This window comes from Monopterus albus, unplaced genomic scaffold, assembly GCF_001952655.1.
Source record: "Monopterus albus unplaced genomic scaffold, M_albus_1.0 scaffold4.1, whole genome shotgun sequence".
In the NCBI taxonomy this organism is placed as follows: Eukaryota; Metazoa; Chordata; class Actinopteri; order Synbranchiformes; family Synbranchidae; genus Monopterus; species Monopterus albus.
The window spans coordinates 6,765,473-6,789,255 of NW_018127884.1; the positions used below are offsets into that span (position 1 = coordinate 6,765,473).

The window sequence follows — 23,783 nt, forward strand, 5'->3', positions numbered from 1 at the left end:
CACAATGTGTGTGTGTGTGAAACTAATCCATGCAGCATGAAAGGGCCGAACACGGGGTCCAACAGACATCACTCTGTACTAATTCAGTGACACTTCTTATGTTTTATATGTTTTTCCATTGCTTTTCAAAGCGAGTAGGGTTAATTACAAACAATGACAACAAACCAACTATTGATTTTAAGATTTTATTGTCCTGGCAACTTCTAATCAGGTTTGATGTCCCTCATCTATAAGGCATTTTGTATATATATCACCATATGCAATATGTGACTGTAATGTGAAAGGCTACATACATTATTTGGTCATTTCTGTAACTAGATGGACACTTAAATCAATACAAATGAGTAACCTCTCACATTCACAAACATGTTACTTCTGTGTGTGTGTGTGTGTGTGTGTGTGTGTGTGTGTGTGTGTGTTTCCTATAAAATCTGGAGCTATGGGCCATACAGTGGAAATGATATTCTTGGTGTAGTTAATAATAGAGTTGTACTCTGCCTGCCTTTTCAGCCCACACTACATGCAACACAAAGTAAAATCTAGGAGTTTGAAATTGCATTAAAGAAACTTCTCCCTTTGAATTGACCTCGATCGATGTGTGTTTCATACAACAAGAATGAAAACTTTCCTCTGCTGCATAGATGATGACACTCAAGCTTTATGAAGCAGCCTCTTCCATATGTTAAAGTTTGGGCACATCACCCTTGTTGTGTGTGCAGTTAAAGGATGGACTGGAAAAAGAACAACCTGAATTAGGGACAGACCTACACCTTTTTTTTGCTGATTGAGTTGCTACCAGCCTACTGCACGTAGTTTTGTTACACAATCCTAATGACACCCATTTAGCTGCTGTTGCAATCATCACATCCTCAACATCTGAACTGTGTGCTAGTTCTCCGGCCTATGGACTGGTAGCCTTTTGTCTGGTATAGGTGTACCACTAACCTGAATATATCAAATTGCAGCAAGTTCTATTGAAGTGGCACTGCCTTTTAATAAATGTACTCTGTCATTTTAGGCCAAAAATAGTAAAAAGCCCTTTTATACTATTACAAATTAACTATAAAGTTGAAATAATTGTTTTGGCCATTATTCTGTTTTTAAAAGGTACCAAAGAACAATAGCAGTCTGTATAAAATGAGGTATGCTTCTCTTCTGTTAGTGCATATCAGTGTAACCAGTTACAACAGTTATCTGTTCAACAACCACCTTGTCAAACATTTTACAGCATTTATCCCACTATCACTTTTACAAGGCATACAAGAAACCAATTTGAGACATTGATCACACAATAGCCTTCTGAATTCTTCATAGGAAATAGGGTGAAACAAACACATTACATCAAAAGTATGACATTTTGGCGACTAGGGATAGCAAGCTAATGTGCAGTACTAAACTTGAAATAATAATAAGAACAAAATGTGGCTTGTGTCACTCTGTGCTTTTCCCCCACTAATACAAACACCAACCATCATAGAATATTCTCACATTAGTTCAAACTGGCCTAAGTGAAGTTTCATTTTTTAAGCTTCCACTGGAATGTTTAATCAGCGCTTGATGGGCTGACTCGCACTGTAAATGAGGTGAAACTGGGTAAAAACAGACAAAAAAAGCACAATATTGCCAGAAAGCCACCTCCTTCCATCTTTTACTTTATGATTATATGTTATTTATTTAAGCTGTATGGAAAAAACTGCTAATGAGTCAATGAAAAGTATAAATAGTTAATGTTCCTCAACCCTGTCCAAGGAAGTTTTTATTTTTTATCAGGTAGTCCAAGTTAATACAAGTGGAGCAGCTTAGTTCATTGTTTTTTTTTGTGTGAAGCTCAACAATGAGGATCTTAAATAATATAGTGTTAAGTCCTTCAAAGTGTCAAAATAGTTGTGAGTATACATACACAGATACTTAAAGTTGTGACAGACAAAGTGACTACAGGCCAAGGAACTGTGCCATTATAAAGCATACCATTTGAAAAAGACACTCGAGGACATGTCCCTTCAATAAGAGAATGTTTCCGATGTTCGTGTGAAAAAAATGTATGGATTGTCTCATTCTGATAGTACGCCTTTTTCCTTTTGACCTATAAAATATGTTGAAATGTTGTAAGGCCTTATATATATATACAAAACATAGCCTTGTTAGGGCCAAACAAACACAGAGCTCAAACTCCAGCCATCACACAAAGCCCATAAGAAAAGGTTCCCACACAGTAGGTAGCCTGCTGCCTCCATGTAATCATCCTGTCCTGACAGTGAATTTGTTCTCACTGAACAAAATAATGGAGACCGCTTTACAAGCACTACAAAGACTTCCTGTGACAACAGTCTCCCTCAGTCTGTAAGAGAAGGCTCAAGTCAAGGCATCCAATTGGAATGTATAGATAGAAAGGTTTCTCAGGAGGCAGACCCATGGTACAATAATGGCACAGACCACTAGCTAAATCCATTATAAGAATGCATTAGGTAAATATGTACATCATGTCTTTGCACACAAGTAAAAGGTCATTCCACAGAACTGCAGTATTCAGAATGTACTGTACATCCTATTCCCCCCAGGACAGCTCAGTCTGTGTGAACTTATTTTCAACAACAAATAGATCAAGTTACCTGCATCTGAATTTGACAGAGGGGTTAATTTATTCATGTTTCTAATAAGAAGGAGCTGCTAAAGGTGACTGAGATTCTTCTGGGGAGAACAAGGATAAAAATATGTACTCGACACAGCCAAATACAGCATGAAACACATCCCATCACTGTAGATGGAGTTCATGTTGTATATCTTGATGCCACAGGTGTGAAATTTGTTCTCATGCGTGGGGAAAATAAATAGTATATGTTTGTAAATATAAACTGAATTCTCCGTGTTTAGAGGAACGTCACATGCAAATCACTAGAGTCTGTGGTATCTCTTTCAGAACTACCATACACTCTAAACTGGGTGCACTCTAATACAGATCTCATCTGCCAAAAGCTAGTTGTGTCACAGAAACATCCAATTCAAACAAAATATGCCAGTTAGAATCTGCAGCGTTATGACTGTCCAAAACTTAGTTTTTGTGAAATAGATCCACAACATGAACGACATTAAATGTCTCAAATTTGTAGCGTAACTAGTACAGCATAAAAGATTTGGCTATTTCCAAACTGAAACTTGTTACATCAGTGATGCTCAGTGAATGAGACGTATGCCACACGCCATTATACCAGATAGCACACGTAGACTGTACATAACCATACACATGAAAACAAACACACATTCGCATTCAAACAGAGCAGACTACAACACTGCCATAGTCTGGTAAGGCAAATCTGGACTGGGCAAGCTGTGATGAGTATTGTGATGTAGCTACAGTATCTGGCAGCTATCTGGCATAAATTAACCATTAGGTACATGATGTTTTTCAGAGGGGACACAAATAGTGTTACGTTGATTTACAACAATGAGAAAATCCCTCTCATCTTACAGAAAAAATAAAATCCTCTCCCAAAAGATAGTTAAACAAAATGTGAATCTTGGCATCAACAGCTAAATTAAAAAAAACCTCAACCAAAGCAGCAAAAGTGGGTTTGTCTATATGCGATTTGTAAATATTGATAAGTACATGTGCTGCAATAGTGAAAAATGAATGTTTTGGAACTAACATGGTGAGAGGGTGACATTTTGCTTCTTCAGATTATGTATTTTGCTATAAAATACACCGCCCCAGAGAAACTTGACCCACATCACAAACATAGTGCACTGTGCAACTTAGAACAAAGGTTGTCTGACTCTCTGAACGATAAGGGCTAATTGTTGTTGTTACAGTGTCCATTCCTCTGATGTCCAGGTTCCACTGAGGTTAGAGGATAGCAGGCACCAGTGGTTTGGGAACAGCAAATCCTCTGTTTGTTTTGTTGTGTCTCTTCTCAATTGTCTCGTTTGTCATCAAGTGGGGACTCCGTGGTGTGTCCTGTCCATGGAGAAACAAATGCTGTCCCCCTCCTCACAGATAAGCAAATGCACCAGACACTCGCACACACACTCGCACAGACGCGCTATATGTTACAAAATAACACATTTGTCTTTATCCTTCGATTCTTTCTTAGCTTTGCGGTCCCCGCTAGAGGACTGTTTTCCTGGGCTGAGCGTGGCTGCGGCCGCCATGCCAGCACCAGCTGCTGTTCCGCCCGCTCCTGCACCTCCTCTGTCTGCGTTGTCCCCCTCGGCAGGCTCTTGCTGGCCCTGCTGCACAAACAAGACCAAAGAGCAAAGCAGCAAAAGAGCATGTTTATGTGTGTATTACAAGCAAAGCTACTTACTGTTCTGAACAGGTGATAAGCCAAATATTAATATCTGGGCTCACAATTGGGCGTGTTATATGGGACTGGAAACATAAGATCCATTTAATATGTTTTTTTGAAAAATCTTTATTGATGTTCTGGTGATGTATTGGGTTTGAATATACAGTATGTAATAGCATGCCTTATACAAGGCTGGATCACCAACTGCCCAGAGACTCCAGGGGTCCCATGCTCAGCCCATATCATTAGGGTCACCACATGATCTAATTAAATAAACATGAGCTATAAATCTGTAGCACTGGATACAGTATCAACCATGTCAGGTCCTCCGACCTCCATCTCGTGTTCCCCAGTCTTATAAAGACTGTGTCAAATGTTTTAAGACCTTAATTGTTTTATGTTTATATTAATGGAACATTGTGTTTCATCAAACTGCTTCAGTTCCATCAAAGAAGTACTGTAAAGCTGTAAACAACAATTATATATACAAATTTTTTTTCTCTGATAATTTTATTGATTTTTCATTGTATGTCAGAAAATAGTGAAAAATGCCTTCATTATTCATTTAAATGTAAGTTAACATACTCTAATTCTTCTTCTTTCTGACCAATATTTAAACCCCAAAGATGCTGTTAATTTAGTGTAAACAGTAAATGGGGATAACTGGCAAATATTCACATTTAAGAAGCTGGTACCAATGAATTTTTAGATTTCATGAGTAGACATTATTTAGCTGTATGTAAAAAAAAAAAAAAAGTAGAAATAAAGTTACGTACTGTACATGGCAGGAGAGATATTTTGTTTTCATTTCCTGGTTGTGACTTGTTGTGGACTAGAGAGCTCTGTCAGTGACAATAACATGCCCCAAAAACGTCTTAGTTTCATTTACAGTAATAATTGATGCAATACACTGTGTACCTTGTACACCAAGCTAAAAGCTAAAACTGATGCAGACTAATGGCACAGTCCTGTAATAAATCCTCCCTTCATGAAGGTGATGATTCAACTGTATGATAATTTGGAGGATGTGGCCTCTGATACTGAATTGCACTGCTTGATCTTACTGTGAAGGGAGGCAGCAGGGAATCACTGTCCATTTTCATCCTCTATTCCTCATTTATATCTAAATCTCTCATGCAAACATCCATCTGTTGCTAAAATACACCATCTTCTCTCTAAATACCCCACATTTGCTCAAAGTCTCAGTTCTCCCTCTCCCACCTGTTTTCCTCTCCCTCAGCCCCACCCTCCCCACCTGTGCCTGTGCTGCTGCTGCAGCAGCTGCCGCCGCCTGCTCCTGCTCTTGCTCCTGGTAGTACTGGGAGGCTCGTCGGTCCTCCTCCTCCTGAAGCTTTTTCGCCAGCTCTAGGTCGCTGATGCCCTCGGGGAGTTGCTCCCACTGCAGGTCCTGGCTTTGCTGCTCCTGCTGCAGTGACAGCGCCATCAAATAGTCCTGATAACACAATCCACAGTCATATTATTTTCATTGTACTATTCTTCCTGGTATAATTAATAAAACTTCCATTATGCTATACTCATCCATTGGATTATATTCAATACATGCTCCATTCTTCTCTAAATTATGTTCTTTGACACTGCGACAACCACTTTCCCCATTTGGATCAAGTTTTCTTCAGTCTAACTGAATTTATTATAAGTGCATAAATAGATTTTTCTCACCAAGCCTACCTTACAGATAAGGAGGGCTGGCCCTGAGTAAGTGAGGAGAATAAAACATAATAGCCCTCCATGATCTTGTCTGTGTGTGTGTGGGAGCAAAAGCAGACAATGTGTCAGATGAACACTCTGGCCAACCAAAGAGCAGACAGCTGTGAAACTGCTAGAAATACGTAGGGGAAAGAAGCCTAATGCATTTTTTAGGGGCCAGTGTAAAGACTGTGTGGTACAGCGAATCTTGGATGAGAACAGAGGGGGGCGCCACGCAGCCCTGCTGTCTGCCTCTCAGGTTACAGTGTGTGTGTTTGTGTCTAAGAGGCTGATATGGCAAGCAAAACACATCTATTATTTAGGAACTTTCACTTATAGTTTTTAGCCTGGGATGGTACACAGTTGAATTTTTGTTTCATTTTGTTATTCATTTGGATGATTCTAAACTGTTCTGGTGTTTGCTAGAATTTGATGTTTTGTTTTGTTTCTTTTTATCTCTGCTTTCCTCCAGTCATCTAATTTCTGTAAAGTAACTTACAAAAGAGGTTCATGAGTAAAGTAATGCAGCGCAGTGAAGACCAGTTTTACTGTTTCTGGTCTTGTGTTGCATCTTCGCTTTTGCAGTACAGTGACGTGAAGAGCACATAATGGTTAAGCTCATTGGGTTTGATGGCAGGTATTTGTTGGTTATCCTAGTCATGCCTGCATCAGTGCTCAGACCTGGTCTATCTGATCCTGCTGGCCACGGTACACAGTCTCTGGATCAGAAGGAGGTCGCAGCCGGAACTCTGAATCACAGAAGTTGCTGTCCCCATCAACGTTGTGCAGACTCTCCCAGACGACCTTCTCCTCCGTCAGGAAACCTTGGTCTGTAACCAGGAGGTACAGCTGGCCCTAGAAAACAAACACAAACCTTATCAATGGCACTATATTCAGACTGCATACTATTAGTACCCATGTAATGGTTGTTTGTCATGTGTGTTTGTACGAACACGTCTGCAAGTCTGCAGCTTAGTGATTACAAAAGAACTTAAGCTGCTCTCATGCTTTTTCTGAGGGTTATAGGTGGCACACACAGCTTTGCTTACATTGGCAATGATAGTGTACTATTCAAAATGAAAGTATGCAAGCTCACTTCCTCCTGTAGACAACAGGAAAGGTCTGTCCCAGCTACAACGATATGACAAGCCAGCTGTGGGCACTGAGCTGTTGGAGATGCAGTAGGTTGCAGTTGTGTTTTGAATGCTATCTACTGATATTGTATATCTGCTATGTGCACGTAGCTTTCTTTAGTTTAAAGAATAGGCTATAGCAAATCTATGTAGAGAACACAAGGGAAAGATACTGAGGAGCTTTAGCACAGTGGAACGGGTAAATGGTAAGACTTGAACTAGCAAGCTATTGTTCTGAAACTATAGCAAATAATTAAAAGTGCTAAAAGAAACTTGAATATTACTCAGATTTTTCTCTAAAAACGAACTTTTCATCAAATCTGAACTATTTTTTACCAAACAGCCCACAAAGAAGAATTCAATTAAAGGCAATTTATTCCATTTAGCTCACAGACAAAACATGTTTTCGCAAACTGCACAGTTAGTTCTTGTAATATCTGTATGGAAGTCAGGAGAGAACCAGACAGAAAAGTAGTTTAACCTTGTGTTTTTATGTGACACACAAAACACAGTATTGGCCGTTTGAAAGGTCAAGGCTTTCATGACCTTTGAAGGTCAGACAATACCATGTATTCCTGAACCATGGAAGTGGCTGAAATTTCCATAGAAAGCACCAGTTTTTAGTGCTTACCTTGTATTTGATCATGGTGCTGAAGTGGTTATTCCTGAAAAAGACACAGAGCTCTCCCTCCTGTACAGTGGATGTGAGCTCACATAAGCCGTGGTACGTCAGCTGAGTGGCTGTGCTGCTCAGAAACTGCTCTGCTACGATGCCTAGGACGAGAGAACGGGAGGTACAGAAAAACAAAGAAACTCAAAGCCATGGCGAGTCTCACTTGAACAGTTTTAAATTCCTGTATTTTGACAGATTTAAAACTGACTTGAGTTGAACAACATGTTCACACTAATAATGGTCCGTTCATTTTGACAAGATTCACCTGTAAACTGCCTGCTGGTCTGTGAGTATTCAAGCAGCTCTGAAGATAATTATTTAACTTCGGAAAGTGCGAGAATATCTTTTGTTTGTTACTTGTAAATCAAAAACTGTTCATTTACAACACTGACCACTGGATGAGTCATCTAAAATACATTCATGCAATCCTCACTTAAATCATGAACAAAGGTCACTATTTGAAAAACCTGTAATAATGTCTGTAGTTGCTATTTGAACATTTGTGCTCGCTGCTGTGGGAGCTGGTCACAGTTACTATAATGAACCCAACACAGGCTGAGAGGCAGATGGTGAGTGACATCTATAAGACAGAACAGTGTTGGGTTTGGAGCAAACACCCACCTCCAGTGTGACACTTAAGACTGGCAGGAAAGAAAACACTAACTACTAAAGCATAGCAAAACTCAAATGTACAATCGAGTGCTCAAAAGGCATTTCTAGGCTACAAATGCAGAAATACAAGAGAAAAAATGGGGTGTCTCCTATATCAATATCATCATCGACTAAATCCTTGATGTGCTGACTTGGCAGCAGCCCAGCTGACAACTATTCAGGGAGTTCAGCGCTGACTGAGCAAATATTTAGCGGACAAGTTACTGACAGTTGGTAAGAAAACTGTGAGCCCTGGAAGTAGGTCATCTGACGAATAGCCACATATGTGTCCTGGTTTGATTTGAATTTGTTCTGTGGTTGTGTTTGTACTGGACAGTCCGGTAAACATATCTCATGTAATCAATGTGCAAATGAACTAACGCTCCACTGCAAAAGTTGGACTCGTGCTACTATGGAATGAAACAGAGCAGAATATGGTGACAGTTGACTTTATCTTGTTCATTTTAGCTCCATTTGTCTCCAAAGCTCAGAATTTTAATTTATAATATTCCTAAAGACAATCCTCCTTCCTTCATTTTCTGCAGCTCCCAGTATGGAGGGATGAAATAGAGGAGGCGAGGGGTGACATAAGGGGAAGCAGGCCGGTCAGAGAGCAGAGGGAGTGAAAAGAACGCACTCACCTTCCCCTGCCAGCTCACTGCTGTCTGACTGCTTGCAGGATATTATCTTCTCCACCAGCTGGTTGTAGCTGCAGTTACCCACTGCCTTGACAATGTCCTGCATCTGCAAACAAAAATAAAAACCATCAGAAAGAACATCCACCACGCTTCGGTTCGGTTTTACTAAATGCCACAATACTGTTATACAAAATATATGACGGAGAGAAAAACTCTGGATCTGAGGGGGTTCACACTGAAACTGCCATCACTGTTCAGCTAAACTCTGATGCATTTACTTGTCTAGGGTGGTATGAACAGTGTAGTTTGAACTCAGGCCAAACACCTGTACCCAAAGGAGGCAGTATGAAGAACACTGAGGCTGTTAGCTTGTGGTGTGTTTGGTATATGCAAAAGCTAATCTACCATTACATGTACACTGTCCATCTGCTGAATGTGCAAACAGACGGATAAGTGTCCCCTATAATTACCCAACATCATTTGGAAAGCATGATAATATTCATGTTCTGTATGTACTGTAGTTATCCATCCATGCCATACGTAGTTAAGGGAGCAAAGAGTTAAGTTAGGCAAAGTGTAAAGACCACATTATTGTACAGAAACTACTATATCAAGATGCCAAGTTTTCCTCTGTGTGAATATGAAACGGACTGAACCTAAAAGGCAACAATCAACTAAACTACAGGTGTGAACTCATCCACAATTGGCAAAATGTGGCTGGTTGATTATTTCAGGTTGTATAATGAATTCCAGTGGTGGAAGAAGTACTTGGATTGTTTACTTAAGTAAAAGTAACAATACCACAGTGTAAAAAAAATACTCATTTACAAGTAAAAGTAAAAATCTTGCATTGAAAATGTTACTTGAGTAGAAGTACAAAAATATTAGCAGGAAATACAGTTAAAGTACCAAAAGTACAAGTACTAATTATGCAGAATGGCAGAGTTTACATTGATTATAATTATTGATGTTTTAGTGTGTACATTGTGCACACTGCATTTAATGTTGCAGTTCGTAAAAGGTAGAACTAATTTTAAAACTACTTCATATGCTTATAATTTGAATTACTGCTGGGTAGCTTGTAAACTTTACATGAAAGATCAATATATCGTGTGATTATACTGTATTGTTTTATTAACCTCATTCTGAAAAGTAACTAAACTTATCAAATAAATGTAGTGACTACAAAGTACAGTATTGTTCTCTGAAAGGTAGTGAAGTATGAAGCAGCAGAAAATGAAAATACTCAAGTAAAGTACAGATACCTCAAAACTGTACTTAAGTACAGGACTTGAGTAAATGTACTCAGTTACTTTCCACCTTTGGTGAATTCTAACAGAAATGGGTTGAGGATTGAGTTATAGGGAGGTAAAGAAAACCAACAATGATGAGTAAGGTCCATCTCACCTGAGGGTCAACCAGCCAGCCATGGTAAAGAGGGATGTCCAGCAGATCAAACACAATGCATTCTGGGGTGTACTCAAAGACTCGCACACCTGTGAACTTCACATTGACGTCCAGACCTGTCTGCAGCTTGTGCAACACGGCCATTGCATCATTCATGTTCTAGGAAAGAAGGACAAAAGGGATACGGATTCTCGTTAAAAAGACTGTGAGCCTAAATCTCTTTACATTATACAGAACCAAAAGCTGTGTCCAGTCCAGAGGTTTTCATGCACTGTAAACTGACTTTATGTTACATTATTCCTGGTTGTCTGCACAAAGTCAGCATACTGTAGCTGGGGCTATCAGGGACTGACTGTTTAACCTGTAGAATAAAACCATTAGTTGCCATTTATGCCTATACACCACAAAAAACACCTTCCACACACTCAAGCTCTCATTTTGCTTTGCCAAATTTGTTTGCTTTATAGTTATTTCACTATGACTAAGCTGACTTTCTTGGTATTTGCTGCATGTTTTAGGTTTTACTCCGCTTACTTGCAATCAACATGCAACTACAGGAAGAAGTGGAAGTCTCTGCCAGGAAACTATTTGATAATACAGTTCTGTGTAAGCTTTCATACTCGTCATCATGTGACATGATACTTTAATAATGTTAACAAGAAGATGACAAAATAACAGAACACAAGACAACAAAATGCAGCCTGATATCCCTGAAGTAAACTTGGCCTTCGATTTTTAGAGCATGTTTGCATTCATTCTGGATAGTGGACAACAAAGATGTGACAGGAAAGGAGGGAGGAATGACACACAACCTAGGTCCTTGCTGCCACTACATGGGGTGGCTGTGGCTCAGGAGGTAGAACGGGATGTCACCTAACCGGAGGGTTGGTGTTAGAATCCCGGCTTCTCCAGTTCACATGCTGAAATGTCCTTGTTTAAGTGGCCGTGCCATCAGTGTGTGAGCATGTGAATGCTTTGAGTGTGCTTCATTGCATAGAAAAGCACTATACAAGTATAAAACCATTTACCGTTTTACATGGTCAGCACCCTAAACCCCTAACCCACCATGTCGCTGCTAAAACCTTAAAAAAAATCCAGTACAGATATGTCAGACAGATGATTCAATTCTATGGCCATTTTAAAAATTGTTTATTATCTCTGACTGTATTATATTACAAGGTCTTTTCATGAATGAATACTTTCTCAAGGCTCAAGCATCAAGTTAGATAATTATTTCACATTGTAACAAATCACTACACAGTTTGTCCTGTAGCTTTGATCTGTGTAGGCCTAAATTAGTAAAGGAAGTCAGAACTTCTCGACAAAACAATGATAAATTCAGGTAAAGTGGATGGGTAACACATTTCATTCCCTTTTTTGGTGAGTTGCAAAATATTTATATAATCCTGCAAATGACTTTCATCTCTGTTAACTTGTCTTTATGTCCAAATGATGAGAGATGAGCCACTCTAAAAGGTATGACCTCACTTTTTCACATGATATCCTCACCCACTACATCTCGAAAAAGTAAAGATCAACGATCAACAATGCCCCGCGCAATGTACCAGATAGTCAGTAGTCTGTGTACATTTAAGTGTGGTCAGAGATCGAGCTTCCTGATGTATACACAGTTTGTTTGTGTTTACAAGTTCTATTAAAATAAACCTACCTCTATGTTCCTTTAGGTTTTAAAGATTGGTTTTAATTGGATTTTCTTCTATGGTATTTATGTGGTCCAAACAGAAGTGAGAAAAACACCGCGCCATGCTGCTTGGTGCTTTCCACTGATTAGAAAACATCAGACGCCAAGAAGACATCAACATTTTCTGAGTTAGAACAGAAAGTAATATTTTAATGGCCATTACCTGTACGGTTAGTGTTTTGAACTCAATTCAATGGGACACAAAAGCAGTACTCTAAGACTGTATTTACCATAGGTATTAAATTCAGCACATTTGCTGGGTTACTTCTTTTTATGAAAGGTGTTTGTAGTTAGAAATGTCTCCCATGGCACTTCTCATTTACTTTGCTCAACAAATGACCAAATTCTATTATGTTTTTATTCATGTGCTTACACACATGTTTCTGGTTTGACTTTATACTGTTTTTCAGTTTCCCTCCCTGGTACTAGGAGAGCTTCTTTTATTTCCCATCAGTCACTGAGTGCTTGAAAAGAAACAACCTATGACTATCATTCATATTTTACTGCGCTGAATGAGAACTTGACCTAATCATATGTAAACCACATGAATGCACCACGCATCTGAGAACCCAACGAAACGGACTGTTTCTTGCACTGCGCCTCAGAACAATTATTTCCCAGCTCTAAAGCTTTGCTGCCATTTAAGTGTGAGATCAGTGAAAACCTGAGACCTACAACTTTCTTATGAGTGTGTAGTTGTGAGTGATTTCCATTTATGAATGAACCTCTTTAACAATACACTGCTAGAGACGGTGGAGATACAAGGAAAATGACCCAAAAGCTATTCCAATTACTTAAGAGATAGTGGAGCAATAAACCTGAATTTGCACTTTACTGACTGAAACAAGATTGGATAATACTTCAATATCACCATTTATTGACTTTCAGTGGTAGTGTATTATAATGACGTTACTGATAAACCTGTTTAGGTATTTAAAAATCTGTTGTCCAAAACTAAAAATCCCAAGAAGTTTGTATTTAAAAAAAAAAACAACTACCAAACGAGCACAGAAATAAGCTACAAAAACAGAAATCAGCGAAATGCATTTCTCAAATGCTTTTGAATGAATTATTTTTAATCTCTTCCATGTCCAGTCACAAATGTAATGGCTCCAGATATCACATAGAAAGTGTCACAATGTACACAAGATCGGAGAGTAATGCTTTTTGACGCCCATGTCTGAATTTTATCTGCTTTACTCAACACAAAAAAGGTTCAGAAGTATTTGTGAATTATGGTGAATCACACCAAATTTGAAACAAAAGGTTCCTTTAATGTGATAACCTATTTCTTCCGATGGTTGAACAGGCATCATGGATGAAGTGTCTGTAAGAGGGCCGAGCTGGGTCCACTGAGACAAAAGCAGAGCGACACTACAGCTCCACTGAGTAAATATTTAACAATAGCTAAACAGCAGCCATGCAACTGCCATTTTAATCCTCACACACTCCTGTAACAGATTATGTTTTTAGGATGAAAGTCTAACTAGAGCTTCTTCTGTTTTATGCTTCCTCAGTCGTATTTTATAACAATGCAATAAGCAGTGAAAACATACTTCTTTATGAAGTACGAAAGAAGACACCTTTTGTTTGATATGCACATAAACACACCTCAGGCTTGTTCTCTCTTGGATCCCCAGCATCCCAGAGCCCTGCCCACTGTAGTCTCCACATAGTGTGTCAAGCACGGCGCCGACACACACAGCACACACACGAGGACACCCACATGAGAAAACAGCTCCTGGCCCAGAGTCTAGAATTTGCCGCCATAATAACTGTGCAAAACAAACTAACCACTCCCTGACTATAACAGCGTTTGCTGAGGACACCACTGATTTATTCAAGAGGTTATATTTCAGCTCAGCTTAAATTTAGAAAGAGCATTCCAGTCAGCTCCTACAAGGAAGCTGCACATCGAATTTTTCCCCCTCTTTAAATGAGGGACAAGTGTGGCTTCAAATCACTGACAGATGTGCTGGTGCCCCTCCCAAATCGTAGGCAGACAGTGGAGATGGGCGGAAGCAAGGGAGCTGGAACTACGCGCGCGCGCGCACACACACACACACACACACACACACACACACACACACACACACACACACACCCTCAGTAATAGCCCAGAACTGAACCCAGCCATGTGTCTCTAAGCATTCACTGCCATGTGAAATAACACAATCTGACACTTCTGACTCCTGTTGTTCTCTGGGCCTATCAAGACACATCTTATGTAACCTATAGAGCAGTGGGAAGAAGCTAAGCTTCAGTTCTTTGTGGTTTGCAATCAGCCCAATGCTTATTTCCATATTACAGAGCATCCACTGACCTTCTCTGCTACCTCACTCCACAGTCTGTTTTAGTTTAAGCATGAAAAAAGAAGTGTGCATCTGATGAAAATATATCAATGGCAGTATGAACAGCTGAGATATTTTGGGTGTGTCGATGAGACAAAGTGAGGCTCGTTAAACTTGCACAATTATGGTTTCGACATAGAGAGGGAGTGAAAGAGGAAGAGAGATCATCCCAAAAACCCTGTGCTCCCCAGGTACTTATAAACAGTCGGCAGCTTATAGGTGCACACACATAAGCAAAACGTTGCCTGTTTAATAGTAATATCCTGCATTGATTAGGCAGGCTTTACCTGCTCATAGTTTAGCCGCTGAGCCTCTGATATCTCTTTAGGCTTGGTTTCCAGAATGTAGTCTCCTGTAGAAGGGCAGAAAGAGACAGACATTGGCAGATATGTTGGGTTATGTTGTATTGACAGAGCAAAGCAATCGCTAACTTGACTTGCACTGATCATCACAGTGGATTTATAGTTTAAGATTTTCATAGAGCGTGACATGTTTTGAGATGTTTCTAATGGCCGTTGGAGGGTTTAGCGCTAGCCAGCTGTTTCCTAAGCCAAGTCTTTACAAAACAAATCTAGGCAGCATAGGGAGGTGGTTGTTATTCAAGGCAAGCCAAGCTACCGCTACACCACATGTTTGTTATTGTTGTCATTTGTTTGCCTTCTTGCAAATACTTAATTGATTATACAATTCTCCATTTGTTTTCTTATGCTTTTAATAACTATTTAAAGTATTTCACATAGAATGGATCGCAAAGGAAGTAATGCAAATACTGTATACTTTTGCTATTGCAATCGAGTCCCTACTTTTAAAATTCAAAATGTTTCACAGTGAACCATTAATTAGGAACTGGCAAGACTACAGTTCTGCACTGTCAACACATACTTTTCCTGCCATCGACCTGTTGTCATCAAAAGATACATTAAGTGAAAACAGCTACTCATGGAGGACAAAAAAATGCTTTCCTGTGTATTTTGTTCAAACAAACAGAGTGAATGGAATATATCCAGGAAAAAAGCCAATTAAGCTGCACAATAAATAGTTTCTGTACAATAGATAATGCATAATAAAGTTCTGTATAATTGTAATTACTGGCCTAGAAAATCACAATGCTGTAAGAAATAACTATCCTAACTAATACAGTTAATGCTATCATCAGCAAGTATAGACCTGTTCTATTTTTTTTTTGCTAGGATTTAGTGTTTTCCAGCAGGGGGCTGGGCCAACTGAGGTTTTACTACAAAATGATAATGACAGGGAAAACCCTGTCACTGGACTCCAGTGACCTGTGGACTCACACGTCTCTGCCAAACCCCCAAAACCTTAACATCTGTATCTGCCTGTCTAGATCACTGGCACACAACAGTGCGTCCTGCTGAGCTGCTAAGTAATGACCGCCTCTCACTTTAAACACCACATCTGAACTTCATCTACCCTTGGTGTTTGTGTCTGTGTTATGAGAAACAGTGCTGAGTTTTGTACGGTTATATAGCAACCCCTGAACATTACACAAGATGAACTTTGTGTGCTGTAGAAACTGAAGACCCTGACAGAGATGTGAGGAGACATTAGTGAGGACTGGCTCTACTTATGAAGACTCGCTGCTATAATGAGATACTCAGCTTTGATCTTTTAAAGTAATTTTAATTATTAATTTTAATAATTGACACAGCAGAGCCTGTTTACTGTGCAACAACAAAGGATTGGCTCACAGGGGACTCCCCTGTTCTGGACTCTTCCTCTGTTGACTCTTATATATATATGCCCGTGGCTTTATGGGCTGGTACGTTTACAAGTGTGGATTTATGGGCAGCACTTACTCATATGAATGCTTCCATATGAATGGTCTCTCATTCTCTGGCACATGTAAATATATATTATTGACTGACAGTTGGTGTGACTGTAGAAGCAGGCCAACGTATTATTATCATACTAAGCTACTTTAATATTTTTTGCAAGTTACAAATTAAGTTAAAATGTAAAACCAGGTGAAAAATGCCAAGCAACGGTGGGCCAGATTCAGTGGCTTAATACAATCATTACGTTTCCACCTTTGATCAGTGATTAAACTTGTTAGGTTTAACAACTACAAACACTCACCAAGATACTCCATCAGCTGCTCAGCAGTTATAATTTCCATCATAGGTGGCATCTTAACCTGCAACAGAGACACGTGGACACATATTGTTCTATACCCATTTGTCAAAGTATTGTAATATGTCTGTTGGGGTAGATGTGCTACAGTTTGTTACACCTGACACCTCTCAGCATTCATCATGTATTGACATCTTGATATTGTCTACTGCATGTCCTGACAAAGTATTTGTGGTGGCAAACAGGAGGCACAAGGACTTAGATCTGGTTCATGTCTATAGCAAATATAAATGCAAAATTAAGTCCAACAATTTTTTATTGTAATTGTATACAATAACTTATGAATTGCAAATAGCCTGCTTGTATTAAGTTGGAATCAAGTTTCTATTGCCAATCTCAGAGCCTTTACCTTCCATGCAAGCAGCAGGACATTCATGATTGCCAGTAGTGGACAGGGACCGTTCTCGTTCTGGGTGATGATCGGCGTATTCTCCTCCCTCCACTTGATCCACTTGATGTGATATATGGACTGACCGGCCCGGTCCTTAGGCCACGAAGCCTTTGTCCCATCTGCCTCGTACTCGTTCTGCACGGCCAGGGCCAGCCCTCTGTCCTCCAGCCCCTCACTGTTCAGGTCGGAACTGGGGCACGAGTTGAGGTTGGAGAAGGACTCGAGTGAATCTATGCTTCGGGACTCCCCGCCAAGGCTGGGATCGGGGTCACTCCCACTCGGCAATCCCTCCGATAAGGTGTGATCACCGGACAGCCCCAATTTGACACCTGCTGTGATTACATTGTCCGGACACAGATGAGTCGGTTTCGCAAGTTTTGTCGGTTCACTTTCTCCACAAGTCAAAGTCTCTGCCTGGACATCGGTGCTCTCCTTAGTGGGATGCGAGGCCGGGCCGTCGGGTTTGTTGTTTGTTAACTTTGAGGCACCACCCTCGCTATCATCTGCAGCCAGGACCAAATCATGTCCCATCCCATTGCTGATCTGATCCCTAGAACTCGAGCACGGTCCGCTCGCCTCGGCGTCCTTCTTCCCATCCTCCAGCACGGAGAACACTTCGATGACTCCTGGCACGTCAGACTCCCCGGCGCTGGGAGCACTAGCGTTTGTGGTGCCGTTGTTACAACTAACGTTAACCAAAGTACTGAGAGGAGCCTCACTATTCTTGCATTTCTCGGCTGCTCCTTTCACTCCTCCGACAGCTGTAACCTCGTCCATCTCTCCCGCAATCGTGGCACACAAAGAGCTCCCGTCAGTGTCTGGATGGAGGTTTGCATTTTTCTCCATTTCGGTATACAGACTGTCGACAGATTTTAGCTAAATTGCAGCAGCAGCCTCGGTCCTAAAGACGCCATGACAACTCTGGGAGTGACGTCATCAGAGTGAATCGCTAGAAAAGCTATGGCCAGGCGGGTGTACGTTTGAGTGCGCTCGTATTCTAAATGTATCACTCATTGTACTTATTTAAACCAGCCGTGTGCAAAGCATTTTTGAATAACTAGGCTGTAGTAGCTGGCATTTTTATGGATCGTTAAAGAATACGTTATATTTCTCACCCAAAAATACACATTATGTATCTTAGAGATAGCCTCTGTTGTGAAAAGTTCCCACTGATGTATGTAACCTGCTACTAAAACGGTCACTTTCAGCTTTTCAGTTAGGACTGTTTGGGGTATCCATGTCCTCAGCAAGGTGGCAAAATACAGAATAAAAAGCCCAGGCTGGTGATCTGTATTTCTAGAGCATGTGGGCTATCACGAGCTGTGAAAACATTTAATAACTTATCACACTGTCAAACTGTGTATACAAGCTATTTAACGTTTCAGAATTTCTGCACAGGCTAAAATCTTTGTAGAGTGTGTAGCTGGCATCATCTTCAAGCCTTTGAAATTGTTAGTTCCCCTTTTAACGAGGACTCCTGAATGTAGAATGAAAGAACATGCAGTAGCCGTGACCGTCTTGCGTACAAGTGCACGCGCATTTGTGGGGCCATAATAATCTTGCATAGCCAGACCTCCCGTGATATGTAATATGTTGTACTATGTAATAGGCCTATGTCTGTTCTGATGTTTTATTTTCCCGAATTTAGGCTACTGAGCCTAAGGTAAAAGGGTTATTGTGGACAGGTCTGGTCAATAGCCATGCAGTAACACTTTATAGTCACTGGGTGCCAGCAATTACTTGACTGAGCAGAAGAGAAGCAGTATTGTCTGGTACAGCTTTATACAGACAGATCTGTCTGCATTAGAAACCTTGCTTCATTAGAATTGTGGGACCCAAACATAACGCTAACCCTAACATAAAATAAAGCATGTGATTGGTAGTGATATTGTTCAGGACAGTACCACAGCCACAGCACAGAAGTACTGCCAAGGAGAGAGGAGCAAACGGGATCTTGTTTTTTTATTTTATTTTATTCTATTTTTAGATTATGGTTAGGCATGGCTCCTATCTCTCGATCTTGTTTGAAAGAATTAGCTAAATTAAATTGCATTTATATTTCAAATGAAGTATATATTTTAATTATTTTATTAAGATGTGAGTATTGTTTGTTTGCTATTTTTATTTAGTCATTCATTTTGAACTTTCTCACGAATAGGTTTGTTTTCTATACTGTATAACGTCACTACTATTCAACAAAAGGTGGTAAAAGTCGGGCTTTGCGGAAGTACACAACTTGCAGACTTATCAATGGAAACAGTGCCCAAACACTTTTATGCATGTTTTCAGGATGATAGCAGAAGCGTTTACATCACAGTGTTTTGTCGTCTTATCAAAATGTGAACGTTTGTTTTGAGGTGATATGTAGCTGCTTTAGAGCCCCCCGACCTGGAGGTCTTTGGAGTGGGTGTGTCTAGGTTCTCTTGGCAAAACACACAGGAAGGGAGCGCCTGTGCCTGTTTTGCGCGGGGCTGCTGGAGACAGGCAGAGACGGGGTTGGTGATGGGAGACAGCTAAGTAGGAAGTGCGACTATACCTTTAAGTGAAATAAAACGAAACAAGAAGCAGTCAGGGGTGTCGCTTAGCTAGTTTGCTGGGCTTACAGACAGTTTCGATATGATATTTGTTAAACTAATTCTCATGTTTTGCTGTCTACGATATATTACAGGTAAGTTTGTTATTGATTCACAGTGAACGGAAAGTGTTCAGTGCCCGTCAATGGCGCTAGCGCTAATCGGATCAAGCAGCTGTACTCCGGATATCTAACTTGCTAGCTAGGTGGCTAATGTTAATAACTGTACGTTTGTGTTTGCGTATGCTAACCTGTGCTAATTCGGTACAGTGCCTACCCAGGCCAGTTTGGCCAGCCTCTATTGACGGGGTATCAGGTTAATTAGGTGTGGGTGATGGAGGTTAAGTACTTCATAGGACAAAAGCCTGGATTTTTGACAGTTCCAGAGTGTTCTACTAACATACAGTGCTAACGTCTGAAAACGCATTGGAGTTCTGAGTATATACCCAATAGACACTATAGTGTAAACAGTTTGGCACTGGACACCAGAGTCCAATAGCCTCTAAAGTAACAGAAATATTCACTGGTTTGTGAATAATATCAAAACAACTTCTGTAGTTTAACGTTAGCTGTGCTGACAAATACATCAGCTTATTTATATATGATATTCAACGCTTGGCAGCTGTTTGGTACATCTGACAGAAGCAAATCTGTTGGCTATATTTATGAAATTTTTCCATTTCTGACCTGGAATGAGTTTAACTGGAAGTTCCTGTGGTCGATTGACGTTAATTATTTACAGCAGCAAAAAATACACAGTGTCAAGTAGATTACAAGTAGTGTACAAGTATCCAAGGTTTATTGCATTAGTTGTGCTAGAAGCAGTGATTTGACGTTCATTGTAAACAAACGGATTATAAGAAAAATGGCTCCTAAGTATAGACAGGAAAAAGCCCCGACCCCTTCTATAGAGGGCTATCAGTCATTCCGTGTGTCTTTATATATTGCTCTGCGCCTCTTTATGGTAGTCTTGCATCTCATTTTGATTGTTATGAGTCCCTTTGCAGTTCCCTTGTGTCTCTTTATGGTCAATATTTGTCTCTCTGTAGTTGTTATAGAACTTTTGGGATGGTTTTGCATGTCTTTGTGGTAATTTTATAACTGTTATGCTCTGTGACTGGGTTCCATGATTTTTCAAACAAGAAACATTCATACAGAGACAATGGGCCCAGGCCCTCCTGATGTCTCAGTCTCTTAGGTCTGTGTCCTTTAGGCCTGTTGGGTAATCCATCCATGATTTTATACAGTTACTTAGTTCTTGTCACAACTCAGCCTCCTTTCAAAAAGGTAGTCTAGTACTTATCTCAGATAATCTAACAACATTATCTAAATAGCTGAGTGGTGCCACAAATAATGTTTTCCAGGACCGTGATGTAGGCAAAGCCTTGCTGTAATTTCAGTAGATAGCATTTAATCATCGTTTCCTGGTCTCAGTGAGTCACCGTTAGTCAGATCAACAGAGCAAAACCTCCAGGGCAGAGTAATTGATAGAAATGCAAGTAAATTATAGTCTCTTCACCCAGACAATAGAATGCTTAGAAGAATTTAGTTATTTTCAGATTTCTTACAGTTATGCTAGACAACCTGAGGTGCTTCCTAAAGAATATTAGAAAACAACACCAGTCACATTAAAATAGATTAAAGTACTTGGTTCAAGTGTGTGCAGATATTGGCAAATACAGGTAAACAATATGATCATAAGAATGTCATTTATATGCAACATTTAACTCTTTAAGAACATTGGTCTTGCTGAAAGTTCTAAAGGATGCTGTTCCGGTTCAGAGCCCAACAGCACCAGTCACTTAAACATGCAGGCTGAGCTAAGGTGGCATGCAAATCAGGACAGGAAAACCAACTACATTGTTTTTCTTTTTCCTGCTTTGACTTTGTTTTAAGTCTGGTACAGAGCTGAAGTGCTTATTTCATAGATCAAGAGCTAGCAGGATGGCTGGCACACTTCCATTGAAACTTTAATGGGTGAGCTTCATATTGCCATCTTCATTAAGCACTGGTGAATGTACGGAGTGAATGATCACCTTTTATAGGAAAATGCTGTCTTTATTGTTGGAGCATTTGTGCTTTAACTCTGCATGCGGTGCAGTGGAGGACTTGTGAAGAATAATTTTTTTTGACCTATGGCTTTTTTTTGACATTAATGGCAGTTGTCCTTTTGTCTGTTCATAGATAAACTAACTTGATGTGTTTAAAGCCTTAATTGTTCAAGTTTCGGTTGCAGAAACATCATCCTTGCACTCTGCTTGACAATTATAGCAAGATTTTCTGCAGTGGTGCTAGTAGAAGTGTGAACTTTAGGCGAGATAGCATTCCCTTTTCTCTACTTTCGCTTTATATCTATGTATTCAGAAACATGCTGGCACCTCCGCTGCACCAAGGGGCCATGTAAGAAAAAACAAAGAGAGAGACAGTTTATGTTCTCTCAACGGAAAGCAAACGTGGGACAAAATTGGAATCTAAACTGCTACAAACATCTGGCAGTTTGCTTAATTCCACACACTGCTCTAAAGTACAGTATAGTAGTGTAGGATTATGGCTCTTCTTACCATTGCTAACTCTGAGAGACGAGACAGTCCAAGTAACTTCAAAATAGTGCTGATTTATTCAAAGGATCACAGGTAAAATTAACATTACACGCTCAGGTATCTTGCACCTCCAACCTGCACGCAGGCAGATGTAAGATGAAAGACCCTGAACCCACCAGGCCTATACATTATATCCCTTTGGTTTGGCTAGCCCCATACTACACAGAAACGTCAACCGTGACGTCCCTGTTGCCAGCTTTGCAGCTGGCCATAGCAGTAGTCAAAACATGAAGCAAATCAGTGTGCGTATGTGTGTCTGTTGATTAAGTGGTGTGTAGCTAAAAACATTCTCATTACCTCTAGTACATGTCGTGACTTAAACATGAGAACATATTATGGCTAAGGCTACAGTTATACACGTCATAATAATAATATTAAACACAGTCATCAACTCTTCTCTCTAGTTGTCCTTGACCAGATGTACCCTGTAGAAACTCATATGCAGGCCTAAGCATTTAACAGTCTAACTAGACATCCTATCTCTACTAAACATTTCTAATACATAAAGTGTCTATCCAATTTCTATCTGACTAAAAATACCTAACAGTAGTAAGTAGATCGATATGGCAAGCAGGTTTGAAATGCTATCTGTAGCTAATTATGGATTGTGAATGTTTTAGTCATAAAGATCAAACATTTCCAAGGAATGTTTTATCATAAAGATCAAACATTTCCAAGTTTAGTCATAAAGATCAAACATTTCCAAGGAATGTTTTAGTCATAAAGATCAAACATTTCCAAGGAAGTCAGTGTTTGAGATAAACCAGGTTGCCTCTCACACCTGCTGTTACTTGACCTGCTCATAGTGATGGATTATTGCAGATAATTTTGTGAGTAATATCAAGGAGTTTTGTTATAGACAGATTTGATGCTTGCAAGTTACAACCAACCCTCTTGGTGTTATCTTCTAGTTCTGTATGATGCACAGTGTTGATGAGAGACATCTGAATTGCCCTGAGCCATGTTAGCCAGCCTGCCATCTCCCAGCATGTATGGTAATGTGAGGTTCAGATCAGTTGCGATTCATACTGTTACCACTTCCTCTGCTCATGTCAGCGGTTTCCTTTCTGTCAGGAGTTACGTATGAGGCTGAAACAGATTGTTCTGAAACCACGATGATGTAGCCTTTACAATTAAATTAACTGCCAGTGTTTTCTCAGCTTTTGACGCTGTCTGCCTGGAAATTTCACGTACTATCTCATAGTGAGGTAATCTGTTTAGGCCCATTAAAATAGGAAGGTTATGTTGCTGTTAGGTCAGGATTTAGTATCTTTATTTTTTCTTTTCAGCAATAATGAGAAGAGCCTTAGAGAGTGTAATACAAGTTGGTTCTAAAGTATCAGTGATTAACATTAAAATAGTGAGATAGAGTGCCCTTAAGTAGATTGAATAAAATGCACCAAATAATGTAATTTTGTTTGAAACCATTGGCAAAATTAACAAGCACAGTATACAGTACATTTTTTTATTACTTCATGAATCAATTTTGGTGAGTTTTGAATTGATATGTTGTAATTGCTATTT

At 39.9% G+C, this 23,783-nt stretch overlaps 2 protein-coding genes across 6 annotated transcripts in view; one reads left to right on the forward strand and one right to left on the reverse strand.

Annotated features, from left to right (window-relative positions):
• Positions 1-264: 264 nt before the first annotated feature.
• Positions 265-19,030, reverse strand: mindy2 (MINDY lysine 48 deubiquitinase 2). 4 transcript variants are annotated; one of them, XM_020605700.1, is made up of 10 exons: positions 17,046-19,030; positions 16,643-16,700; positions 14,833-14,897; positions 10,493-10,651; positions 9,089-9,191; positions 7,755-7,897; positions 6,672-6,845; positions 5,539-5,736; positions 5,060-5,125; positions 265-4,224 (listed from the first exon to the last, which is right to left on the reverse strand). In XM_020605700.1, exons 1-10 carry the CDS (start codon positions 17,931-17,933, stop codon positions 4,045-4,047), a joined length of 2,034 nt encoding a protein of 677 aa, XP_020461356.1. In that variant the 5' UTR covers positions 17,934-19,030; the 3' UTR covers positions 265-4,044. The 4 variants fall into 4 exon arrangements, with proteins under 4 accessions (XP_020461356.1, XP_020461347.1, XP_020461374.1 ...); XM_020605691.1 differs by having other exon boundaries at positions 265-4,227; XM_020605718.1 differs by lacking the exon at positions 5,060-5,125 and having other exon boundaries at positions 17,046-19,029.
• A 209-nt stretch (positions 19,031-19,239) lies between these two features.
• Positions 19,240-23,783, forward strand: part of adam10a (ADAM metallopeptidase domain 10a) — a 32,348-nt gene continuing 27,804 nt past the window's right edge. Inside the window, exon 1 of one of the 2 annotated variants that reach the window (XM_020605670.1) lies at positions 19,240-19,755. In XM_020605670.1, the coding sequence (XP_020461326.1) occupies positions 19,704-19,755 (52 nt within the window). In that variant the 5' untranslated portion in view covers positions 19,240-19,703. The remainder of the gene's footprint in view (positions 19,756-23,783) is intronic. The other variant, XM_020605677.1, reaches the window with a different exon arrangement.

Excerpts from the sequence above, each read along its gene's own strand:
- mindy2 (XM_020605691.1), bottom strand. The coding sequence starts at position 17,933 with ATGGAGAAAAATGCAAACCTCCATCCAGACACTGACGGGAGCTCTTTG. Across the intron at positions 14,898-16,642 it reads GCAGCTGATGGAGTATCTTG|GAGACTACATTCTGGAAACC; the intron begins GTGAGTGTTTGT and ends GCCCTTCTACAG. Across the intron at positions 5,737-6,671 it reads AGCAGGATCAGATAGACCAG|GACTATTTGATGGCGCTGTC; the intron begins GTCTGAGCACTG and ends TTGTGTTATCAG.